The sequence below is a fragment of the Plecotus auritus genome (assembly GCF_963455305.1).
Source record: "Plecotus auritus genome assembly, chromosome: 6".
In the NCBI taxonomy this organism is placed as follows: Eukaryota; Metazoa; Chordata; class Mammalia; order Chiroptera; family Vespertilionidae; genus Plecotus; species Plecotus auritus.
The window spans coordinates 150,642,213-150,654,923 of record NC_137773.1 but is presented as its reverse complement, the minus strand read 5'-3'; the positions used below and the strand labels follow the sequence as shown (position 1 = coordinate 150,654,923).

The 12,711-nt window shown below is 37.2% G+C and overlaps 1 protein-coding gene across 4 annotated transcripts in view; it reads right to left on the bottom strand.

The window, feature by feature from the left end:
* Positions 1–488: 488 nt before the first annotated feature.
* Positions 489–12,711, bottom strand: part of TOPBP1 (DNA topoisomerase II binding protein 1) — a 49,251-nt gene continuing 37,028 nt past the window's right edge. For 3 of the 4 annotated variants that reach the window (XM_080671970.1, XM_080671971.1, XM_080671972.1), the window contains 9 exons: positions 12,175–12,367; positions 9,895–10,115; positions 8,987–9,153; positions 8,645–8,753; positions 5,483–5,646; positions 4,681–4,818; positions 3,304–3,396; positions 2,974–3,135; positions 489–1,195 (listed from right to left, as the gene is read on the bottom strand). In XM_080671970.1, coding sequence (XP_080528096.1) covers positions 1,052–1,195; positions 2,974–3,135; positions 3,304–3,396; positions 4,681–4,818; positions 5,483–5,646; positions 8,645–8,753; positions 8,987–9,153; positions 9,895–10,115; positions 12,175–12,367 — 1,391 coding nt within the window. In that variant the 3' untranslated portion in view covers positions 489–1,051. Of the gene's footprint in view, positions 1,196–2,973; positions 3,136–3,303; positions 3,397–4,680; positions 4,819–5,482; positions 5,647–8,271; positions 8,307–8,644; positions 8,754–8,986; positions 9,154–9,894; positions 10,116–12,174; positions 12,368–12,711 lie in introns of those variants that run through there. The other variant, XM_080671973.1, reaches the window with a different exon arrangement.

Here is a 12,711-nt window from a genome sequence, read left to right as displayed (position 1 = left end):
TTAGCTCTAAGCTAAGTGCTTTGAAGGGCAGGAAAACCCCTATTCCATTTAGAGAAAAATCTGATAAAAACTCCAGTTCTTTTGTGTCTAGGTCAGCAATTTTCAACCAGTGCACAAGAATTTTTAAAACGCGCAATACTTAACCTCTTTCCCCTTAGATTGTTATATTTGAAATTAAAATCATTGGTCTCGGTTAAGAGCTGAGACCCTCACCGTCTGCCTTTCAAAGAAAGCAATTAACAGTTACATAAACACTATGCTCCTGATTCTGGTTTGTTCCTTAAACAAAATGAGGCAGCTTTATATTTGGAAGACAGTGGTAATGCATGCAGTATTTGGTAATAAAGGCTAATACAATTTCGTGGTTCTAAGTTTTTTTTTAACCCAATAGAACAATACTGTAAATAGCATCAGATATATGCCTAGCAATTAACTTCTTAAGCAGTTTTACAAATCTTATTGCTTCAAGAGAATGAATGCCAAAATACTTTTAAAAAACGTATGACTTTTATTCTTTATTGTCTTTATTTTCTAAGTTTGGCATCCAAACTTAGCAAACATCATGGAGATTTGTACAAACATACATATACATATATACACACACATTTTAAGTTTAATGCCTCAGTTCCTCATTAAACCTTGTGCTCAGGCTCCTGTTAAAAAGAGGTAAAATGGTGAGAATTTAAAAATCAGGAAAACATGAATAAATCCCAATAAACTTCCTTGTTATGAATTAAAGCAAAATTCATCACCTTGCTAATAAAACTCCCACTAAGCTACAGCCTCAGATATTTACAAGAAAATACATAAAAAGCCCCTTGCACACTTCAACGTGTTTTAATAACAAGCTAGCTGAGGGGTTGTGTTTTGTTATCTCAGGGAACTCTCTATTCAGGAACAGTTAATATTTCACTGATTGAAATTTCAAGTGTTAAAAATCTATTTCAAGCAGGGTCATCCTTCCACCGAGTGGAGTTCTTCACAAATCACAGTAACATTCAGGCTCTGAATTCAAACACGTTGCGGTTTGGTAACTGAAGAGCAGATGCGATCAGTTCACTCGAGGCCGTTTGGTGTTATTTTTCTCTGGAGGAGCTTTTCTCTTTTGTGATAATCCAGACCCCAGTTCCTTAAAATTCTGAAGAAAGGAAACAGCTTCCGGTAGGCAGTAATTTTCTACTGGAGGAGGGGTTTCCTGAAAGGGGGAAAATACATTATTCACTTTTTTCAAATTTCAAACTGTTAAAATGATCAGGTAATAGGTTTCTTTACTCTGCTTTTTGACTACAGAAACTATACATTCCCTTTTATTCATATATTCATTCCTAAATTCTTGCAAAGAAAACATTTGTTTTTCAAGGTTTGCTATTTATCACGCGTCACATTTAGTGAACAGTCAGTCATCGTTTATCAGAAAAACAAGCTAATAGCTCAGAGTGGGGCTAGCTCAGACCTAAATAATGGATTAAATACAAGAACAGGGAAAATTTGAAAAAATACAGTTAATAGTTATCAAGTGTGAGACAGTATGCTTAGTGTAATTTTTGAAAATCTTTTTACTGAATTTTTACTTGATCTTTACAATAAATACGTGAGAGGTATTTTTTGTTCCACATTTTACAGATAAAATAAAAAGGTTAATAACACAGTCAATATTACATAATTACCCAGCTTGCAAAGCCAAAATTCATACAGTGTCCCAAAAAAAGTATATACACTTAGCAGCTGATAGATCAATTGATGTTTCTTTCTTTTCAGATTTAACCCATTAGAATAAAAAATTATTTAGTGTGTATACATTTTTGGGGGACACCCTATGTATAACACAGACTGTCATACTAGCACAACATATTCCTACAGAAATCTAGTGCCTGGCACACTTTACAACCGTGAGAGGCAGGGACACAAGCAAAAGTCAGATAGTGATCACCTCTGGGGTAAGGAGGGAGGTGCAACAGGAAATGCCTACGGGAGTAGCAACTTTCTATTTCTTTACCAAGAACCTAGATGACATTTTGCTATTCTTTAACCAGTACATGTTTTATATGTGAGAATGCATACACAAGTACTGTGCCCAGCACAAAGGCAATTAATAATGATCAGTTCTTGCCCTGGCCAGTTTTTCTCAGTGGTTAGAGTGTTGGGTCTCAGGTTCAATTCCCGGTTGGGGTGCGTGAGAGGCAAGCCGTCAATGCATCTCTCTCCCTCCTCTTCTCTAAAGACAGATAGAAAAAATATCCTCGGGTGAGGATTAAAAAATTAATAATTATTGGTTCTTGTCTTAGGTGGCAGCTGTATTCCTAGAATGACCAGGGATGAGATTCAGTACACCCCAGTGCTTTATGAAAAAGGCTTCATGTTTATGTTTTAGGCATTTTGTTTAAACCCAGAGCAAGCACAAGCAACAAAAGTCACATGGCAGGCTGCGTCATGGCTTCCCCCTTTTCCTATGCCATTCTGTTGGAAATCTTTTATAGTAAAGACATTTGTGACCGTGTCACACTTTGCTGATGGCATTTTAGGCACTCTGATGCCAGGAAGATTTTTCTTTTGTCCGTTCATACAAACATGGGCCACTCACTACACAAGTGTAGTGAGTCCTACATATAAGCAAATGCTTGACTTACCTTAGCATCTAACACAGGTGTTTACTATGTATCAATGCAAAAGGTCAAGAAAACTAAAGGAGGACCCTTGGGTAAATGTTTCTCCTTGGACTCTTGAAATCAATTTCCGCTTTCTTTACATTCCAACATCTAGAAGAGCACTTTTGTACCTAGCTCATATTTAAATTCCAAGCTAAATGTTTACATGTTTTCATGATTATAAAAAAAATGAAATTGAAAGGGGTTAAATAGAAAATAACAGTAGTCTGACATGTATTAACAAGGAGCTGAGGGTGGTGATGTGCAAACTTCTCTATGCATACAAGCAGATGGCTGGTAATGAAGTCAAGGACCAAAGCTTACAAACCTGCATGAGATAATCAGCAATGTATTCTGTTTTCAAGCAGTACACGTACTGGGCAGCAGCTTCTGCTATATTAAGTCCTGAGTCATCTGGTTTCAGTTTATTAAAGTCAGAAAAGAGATGTGTGGCTTCTTTAAATAAAGGCACAGAATGACCAGGTAGTACCTAAAGAAAAAGCAACACCACAGCTATGAGTGTCCCAAAATAATTCAACTGTATGTCTGTACTTAGGGATTACCATCTCACAAAGCAAGGAAATTAGGAACCGATCATAGCGACCTTGCTTAGAAAGTAATGCATGTAAAAAACCCAGTGAACTGGTTCAATACAAACCTTTGCTCCTCCAGACTGAAGCAGCCGTCTGAATCCGGCTTCTCGGTTCTGATCGGCAACATGTAAAATAACCTTCCACCCGCTAAATGCCCCCTACAAACACAAAACATTGTGTGAAATTATTTGGAAAATAAATGACAGATAAATGCAGGTAATATTTTATTTAGTTTTATGTCAACGAATAACCTTATAACCTTTATTCTGCCACAGTAGTAACTGTCTCTGGTCAGAATCCTTTGAAACACAGCCATGTCTGGCATACAGTAAAACCACCAATAAATACTTGAATGAAGGAAAATATTTTAATAGGTAACATTAAAACAAAGCAACTTGAGTTTTTTTTTAATCTTTTCTAGTATTTTTTTCTTATAATTAATCAAGCGTAAAGCCTAAAGCACAGCTTCTTAGATTAGATGAAGCCTCCATTGTATTCCTCTTGAAAATATTTACAAATTGGGTACATACAGTGGAATTACTCCAAAAGAAAGGGAACCAAAGCTAACAAGGATGTGGAGAAGCAGAGAACTCAGAACAGAAAATTACTCAGGGTTTCTTAACCTTTTTGTGAGCCACGGACCTCTTTTACAGTCTGGGAAAACCTATAGACTTAGTCTCTAAGTAACTTGTTTTTTTTTGTTTTTTTTTTTAAAATAATAGCTTTGTTTGTCATTTCCATAACATATGCATGTTTTTAAATATCTAAAGTATAGAGGATTACATAGGAAATAATTTTATTGAAAATTACCTAATTATTAAATTTTAAAAATTGTGACATAATAGATGTGTTCTTCTATACTAATGTATTACATTGAAAGTAGTGGCGAGTTGAATAACTACTGTAATTTTAAAGTAGTGAACATAAACACTTCAGGATACTTACATTATAATGCAAAGCAAAGAGATCTGACTTCTCTTAGGGCAGACTCACAGGTACTGTTACTAATGTTGTGATTTGTTGCCCAGACTTATAACTAAAGGAAAGGCTTTTAATTAGAGGTTAGTAAAAACAAGGATGTATTTTTCCCCCATCTAGAGTGGATAGCCTTCCTGAATTTAATCTACAAACTTCTTTGAGAAAGTCTGTGGACCCCAAGTTAAGAATCCCTGAAGCTAGTTGCTGAAAGGATTCTTTGGAATACGTATGGGTCACATTTTACATGTAAACTTTTTTTAAAAGTGCTATCAACATATTATATATATATAAAATCTAGAATGCCCAAACTATATCAAATGATAAAAGATAAATAGAATTATTATTTTATCAAGCACATTCTCTTAAAAAAACTTATCAAGCACATTCTCTTAAAAAAACTTAATCTGGAACAGTCATGACATTGAATACCATTTATACTACCTACATATCTGAGTATGTAATACCTCAACAATGCCCGATTCTTGACTCTGCTGGATTTTTTTCCTCCATCTCATTGCTGCAAGTGCTAGTCTTCGTTGCTGTGCACTGATTCCAGTCAAAACATCAAGTATGGAACTACTTCCCCACTCATAGTCTTCTTCCTAGAGAATTAGTCCAGCAAACTTTTTTGAGTTCCCACAATTATGTCCTCAAGGAGTTCAGTCTAGCAAGAGTTAAGAACTATACATTCAATTGTTATAGAGAATATGAACTAGAAATAAAATATTGCATACATTTCTCAGAAACACAGATAACCATAGCAATTGGTAATATTTAGATTCCTGGGTTTCACCCACTGTAAGATGAACTTCACAGAAGGACACAGTCTCAGAGGAGGCAGGCACTAACAGCTTCATTACCTGTCTATAGAAGTGATTCCTAAGAGATCTTGATTGAAAACTTCAAAACTAGTATATGACAGCTACAATTGTGATGGTCAGTTAGGAACCAAAATATTTCAAATAGTTTAATATTTAACTGGCTAGCAGTAAAGCTTACAGTGAGATCATCTTAATATTTTCGAATGTTATTTCAGTTAAACAAATTGAAGTAAATCAAATTGACATAGCTAGGAATCTATAATCTCTAAATTTTGGGGGCTTTAATTGTTAATGTGGACCTTACTGGTCATATTTGGTTATTTCAATTACACAAGTGGTCTGTGTATGTGTTGCAATCAATTATTAAGATATTCACTTTTAAAGACCAAATTAAGATATTCTCTGTAAAGGAACAATGACCCTTTACGTTAATTTGAATACACACCGCCACAAAACGCCCAGCAGTCCTGCATGCTTCAAGGTAGGAGCGATGAAGAACCCACTTCCCAGCCGCCACTGAGGCTAAATACTTCTCATTTCGAAGTGGATGCCCCACAATAATATGGGTGCAGCTGGGATCGAAGGACTGCTTCTCTATTACCAACCCACCTGAAGGAGAGAAACATTGGGAGATTTTCTTATTTAGCCACAATGCCATTATCAGATCTAAAATAATTAAATTCTTTGCTATTTCCATATGAAATCCTTGTTCAAATTTTAGATCGGTACTTGTTTAGTACAATTAAGATATTTAAAAAGAAAAACAAAATACAAAACAAGGGCCATATACTGCAGTCAATTGCTAAATTTCTTAGGTTTCAACTACCTTAGCAATTTTAAGCACTGAATATAGATAACCAAAGAGACAGAAGTCAGAAAGGGGAACCTACGGACTAAAAGCAGAAAAACACTTTCCGTGAGTGGAAATAAGGTCAGCTGACACACAGAAGCTTGGGAGGAAACACACAGGCCCAGTAAAGAGACAAAGCAGCAGGCAGGGTTGAAACCTCTTCTCAGGTACTAATGGGTGAAGCCTGACTCTGAGGAACAAAAGGCGACCTAAGTAAATATAAGCTCATGCGAAGCAGGGTGCTGACTCAGACTTTAGAGCTTACCAGGTGTACCGGTTAATAATTCGGATTTTGTCATCAAAGAAAACACGACTATTTCAAGAGAAACATCAAAAGTGCTTTTTCAAAGTAATGTCCATCGCTAGCTACACATTTCCCCCATCTTTCAGGTATTTGTGGATACCGTCCCAATAGAACTTCCCTTGTTTTGAGGCAAATCATTCAGAGACCCAATTTTCCACTTCTTCGTATGTTTTGAAGTGCTGCTCAGAAAGTGCGTTTGTCATCTATCAGAACAGTGGTAATCTGAAGGAGCAAGGTCTGGTGAATATGGCTGGTGGGTTAATACTTCCCAGGCAAGATCTTTTAACGTGTCTTTAACTGGTTTTAAAGTGTGTGACGGTGCGTCATCAAGAAGCAAAATTACTTTGCCGTGTCTTCTGGCATATTCTGGTTGTTTTATGATCAAAATCTGTTCATTTTGGGGCCTTTGGAAAGTGCTTAGTGCTCTTATAAAAGAGACCCCAGAGGATTCCTAGCCCCTTTGTTGTCCAAAATCGTGGTTCAAATTGATTATTTGTTGTTGGTAGCGATCAGTATTAACGGTTTCACCTGGTTTTAGAAGCTCATAATACACCACACCTTCCTGATCCCACCAAACACAGAGCATTATCTTCTTTCTGAAGCGATTTGGCCTTGCAGTCGATGCTGATGGTTGACCTGGATCAACCCATGATTTTGTGCATTTGGGATTCTTAAAATAAATCCCTTTTATCGCCAGTCACAATTCGATGCAAAAAAGACTTTCTTTAGTGCCACTGAAGCAACATTTTACTGATGACTTTTTGGTTTTCTATTTGTCTTTCGTTCAGTTGATGTGGCACCCATTTTCCTTCCTTTAAAATCTTTCCCATTGCTTGTAAACGATCAGAAATTGTTTGCTGAGCAACGTTTAATCTTTCTGCAAGCTGTTTTTGAGTTTGACACGCATCTTCATCCAATAATGCTTGTAATTGTTCGTCTTCAAAAACTTTTTTGGTTGACCTGGACATTCTTTGTCTTTCACATCGAAATCATCACTTTTAAAGCGTTTAACCCCGTGTTCACAAGTATCTTGAGATGGAGCATGTTCACCATAAGCTTCCTGAAGTATACGGTAACTTTTTCTTCAAAATAATGAATTAAAACTTCCCGCTAAAGCTTTTTTTTTTTTTGCACAAAATTTGACATTTTTAAGCGTAAAAATATGTTAACACCAGCAAATTTGACATGTTTTGAAGCTTGCTGTCAATATAACAAAATAGCATACATATCAAATTGCATATATATATCAACATGTGTGTAACTCCATCTATTGAAAAAAATCCGCATTAACTGGTACACCTAGTAGCTTGACTAAATGGCTAGGTGAAGATGCAGCCAGGACTTTCTAAGACTTAGTCATCTCTAACGCATGAGTTCGAATGTTAACAGCAGCAGCAATACCTTTTGAGGACTTACTATATGCCAGGGACTGTTGAAAGTAGTCAAGATTGTTAGCTCATTTAGTCCTCACAAGTTTATGCAGTTACTATTATTATCTGCCGTTTACATATGGGGACACAGGTAGAGTAACTCACCCAGGATCAGAGGTGCCAATAAGGTAGAAATTCCATATTAATATAATATCGTTATCTAACCAGACAATATAATAGACTGATTGGTGTCTATCCGTTCACCAGTGTTCGTTCATGAAGTGAAAGGCCTCTGCATTCTCTACCAGAAACCCTGTAGCCACACACTCCCAATTTCAGCACAATCTATACCCAGGTGCCCCTGTGCTCTGTCCTCTTCCAGACAATTTTCTGCTAACTGCTGCTACTCTTGCCCAGAGCTGGCACAGATGAACCATCTACAGGAGACAGACACTTGTGCTTTGCCCAGAGCTCACCAAACTGGAACGCTCATCAATTCTGACTTATTAGGCGACTGGGGCACAACATGTTCCACCTGAATAAAGTTCCCAAGAAGAGGCTTCTCAAGTGTACTATTGTACACTTGACTATTATACACACGACAGAAATCTTTAAATAAACATACCATGGTTCTCCACATCCTTAAAAGGACAGACAGCACTAAGGATGTGGCCAGAGCACCAGGTTATCTGTCTGGTACGCTCAGCGCTGCCTGCAGAATGATGTCAGATCGAGAGCCTGACAACTAGTGGAATACAAATACTATATAAGTAAAACCACATTTCAGTGAAGTCAGTCTATGATTTCATTGATTTGGTCCAGGCTTTCATCAATGAACAAATAAATGCTCCAAGCATCACAAAAAGATTCTTAAACCTTAAAAGGTTGGTTTCAACTTCAATCTTTAAATCCTATGACCCAGTGCCTTTAAAAGCTCTAATGCTGACTCAATGTATAATCTTGGGCAAATTAGCCATCTTTTTGGTCTCAATTTCTATACAAGTGATAATAATATCATCCACATTTGCCTTCTAAATAACGGTTATTGGGTGGGATGTTTTGACTTAAGTAAAATACTCGTACCTAGTTTCTCAATCAGATGACAATAATCAATACGTTCTTGAGGATTCAGAGATGACAACTGAAATGTGTACTGTTTTTTTAAGTCTTCATGAGTCTCCTTTATTGTTATCTGAAATGGAAGAGTTTTATTTTAGACAAAGTAACATTTAAAAAGTTATTAGGTATATAGTTATTTCACAGTAACATTTAGTCTTCTGGGTTATCAAATATAAAAAATAAAACAATGCAAAGAAATGCAGTTTTCAACATTTGATGAACCGCTGATATGGATACCAATAAAATCTGAATGCCACATACCATCACTATCCAACAGCCATCACCACCAGACTAAGGGCAACAAACCTTTTCTCTAGGGTGTGGAGCCACTGGAGGGTTGGCCAGGGGGAACGCAATGCTGGGGGCTTGAGGCGTCGGGATCAGGTGGCTGTCTTTTGTTGGGGTTTCCAGTTCTTCAGAGGTGGGGTGTTTTGGAGCTTCGGTCACACACACGGTTCCAGGATCACAGACAGCTGAGGGCAATAAAACGTTGCAGTGTGATATTACCCAAACATGACTAAGAACAATTCTGGGAAATAGTCTCATCTGTCTTAGCCAAGATGAAATTAAACACAAATTCTGGATTGTAAAAAATACATGCAAAAGAAGTGGCCCATTTCTAGAGCTTATAAATCAATGAAATTACTTAGCATTAAAGGGGCAAATGGTGGTGTCATCTGTGGACTTCTGCCAAGCTCTCACCAATAAAAAGTAACCCAAATTTGTAAAATAAAAGCAAGGTTTCACTTGGAGAAAATCAGAAGCAGAGATAAATCTATATATCTAGTACAGAGAAATATCTAACATTCGGTTTAAGATAAAGCCCAAGGAAGAAAACAATAGGGGAATTCAGAAAGAAACTCAGACAAATCCAAAGAACAAGTGCAGTATGTGCTGAGAAGTCAGGAGAAGACTTAAATGGAAATAAGATGATCAGGAGAAAAAACAAATGCAAAAAAGACTAGAATAAAAGAAACAATAACAGTAAAAATAATGCCTAATCCTAAATTTAAAAGTAAAAATGTATTTTTCAATTTACTGATAAATTAATTACTTCACAATTATTTTTGATTCTTTTAAACTAAATTAGAAATACCTAGTAAGTTTTTCATTTGCATGGACAATTCAGAGAATCACAATGTGCTTATCTGTTAATTTTCAAGAGGCCAACATGTACTTAATACAAAGAAGTAAATAGATCTCGTTCTCATTACCCTGTTCAGCAGTTTTCAAATCATGGAAAGGCTCCTGGAAAGGAGAATCCTCCAAATTTTTAATATCAACCTGAGGTTCAGAGTACTGTGTGGGGCAAATGGGCCACTGCAAATTGCTGGCAAGCCTGGCCCTCTCCTCTCTGGCTGTCGGGTCATCCCAAATGATCTGTTCATTCTGGGAGGGCTCTGTGTTGGTATCAGACACTGTCTGACGAGACTGCCTAAGGAATAAAAGTGACAATTTTAATAGACAGCCCTAACAAAATCCACATTCATGAATTCCTTTAGTTAGATGGTACATTTGTGGGTCACCTTTATAATGCCCATCTAGCACACAGTAAGCACTTGACACTATTTATTGAATAAATAAACTTTGGGAAAGATTTTCTTTTTAAAATGTTTCTCCCAGAAACTTAATCTGTTTCAGTGAGAAAATGAAACACATATTTTGACTGAATGCCCATATATTTGAAACTTCAAAGAGGGGGGAAAAAGTTCACTGTCAAAAACAACTTTAATTCCAAAATGAATGCTGCATTTAAAAATGGCAGTTTCTCCAGATACACAGAAGCATTGAACAGACGGTTAAACCTCAGAGAAAAGGCAGAGGGAGGGATAAGAGATCAACCAAAGGACTTGCATGCATGCATATAAGCACAGCCAATGGACAGACAGCGGCGAGGGCCTGTGCTGGGGGGCGGGAGCAGGTGGGGAGAGGTCAATGGGGGAAAAAGGAGACATATGTAATACTTTCAACAATAAAGAACTTAAATAAGAAAAAAATGGCAGGTTTCTTATATAGGCTTAGGGAAACTTGGTAATGTTTAGAAAACTGGTTATTTTGCGTACCGGTAGTTGTATTTTCCATTTTTATCACTTGAACTAACAACTGTAATTACATGGGAAGTGTATTGTAAATGCTGCCTTAGAAGGACCTTTTAGCTCTTGTAACCAAACCTCCCAGAGTCACAGGCAGACCAGTCTTATGCTGAACTTTATGGTGCAACTGTAACAATTCCACTGGAGAGTAAATAGAATTCCAACTCTTTTCTTCCAAGATACATACCAAATCTTTCAACGTATATACACATACACTAGTACACATGCATGCTATATATAACCCAATTATATTATATACAACCCAATTATATATATAACATCTTAATAGAAAGATTTTACCAAAACTGATGATACCACTAAGAGTTCACTTGTCTCAAAAACGAGGAGCATAGCCTTTTATTCTCCGGGTATTTACTCTAACTTGGCACAAGATTTAGGCTCTCTATAATAATAAAACATAACCTGAAGTATATTAACAAAAAGCCACTGTTACTCAGAGAACTAGCCTCATGAAATATACATTTATAAGATGAATGCATAATTTAATTAATTCAAGATGTAAGTCCCATAATGCTTATCATATAATTAGAGAATTTTCTATCAGGAAAAGGAAGATGTAATGCTCCTCAACACATCACACCAAGATCTGTAATCACCTTTCCTAGAAGACAGATTTGTGGAGAATACAAAATACATGTAGTTTCAATCAGAAACAACTGTTTAAATCACGCTTCACTGTGAAGCACTGCTTGGTAAGAAACCAAACCTGTGTGTCTGTTTCCTACCCCCAATCCAGAATTCCAGACTGCTTGGAACAAGGGAGGGAAGTCAGAAAAGCGAGGAGGTGGTGTCTGAATATACAGGGGAGGGCAAAAGTAGGTTTATAGTTGTATGGAAAATAATTCAATAATTAACAATACAGGAATAAACTCTGGCCCTGGCAAGTGTGGCACAGTGGTTGAGCATCGTCCCATGCACCAAAGAGGTCTCCAGTTCGATTCCCAGTCAGGGCACATGCCTGGGTTGTGGACTCAATCCCCAGTAGAGGGCATGTGGGAAGCAGCTATCAATGGTTCTCTCTTACTGATGTTTCTCTCTCTTTCTCTCCCTTCCTCTAAATTAAAAAAAAGACACCAAAATTCTGTGTTTCACGTACTCACAACTGTAAACCTTCTTTTGTGAACCTCGTAGGTAGTTTGGGCTAAATAAGTCCTAGTGGTATAGCCCTTTTAGTGGTCTTGATAGTAAAGTAGAAGCTTAGACTAAGTAAAATAAACAAAATTACAAAAACCCCCAACAATATTACAAAATAAAAACAAAACAGCAAAATTAGGCTTAACTCATGGAACCGAGTCAGTAGGTTCCTGCGTAAGCAGCTACCTTTCTCTCAAGTCATGTAGTCATCTCGTGCTGCCACCAGGATGAGTGACAGGTACCTACCTCAGGGCCTCCAGGACCCTACTTCGTCCACTGCGGTTGGAGCGAGCGCTGTCAGGGGTTGAAGAAGCACTGTTACAACCACTTCTTGAAATGGAGGTCCTTTGCCCTTGGGGTTTCACTATTGATGTTGCAGACATTATCTCCTGAAGCTGCTTTTGGAAATTCTCTCTCATCTCCAAGGTCTGTGTCAGTGCTTGAAACATACACAAATATACCTATCAAGGTAAGTTTCTCTTTTTTTAAAAATCACATCTTATTCATATTAACTATTTTGATAGATTTGGTTGAATGACTTGACATTTACTGAATATTACAGGCTATAGGAAAGTACTAAGACTATGAATACTGCAGAACATTAAGGCAGCCCTTAACACAAGGCCTGTGCATCAAAGAATCAGGAAGCCCTTCGAAGACACTGCTAAGACTTGCAGTGATTATCTCTCCTGTAGAGCGCCCTGCCTGCTTCTTACACACTCTCATTTAGGTACTATAGTCTGAGGTGCACAACAGTCATTTATGTATGTGATTTTCCCCAAT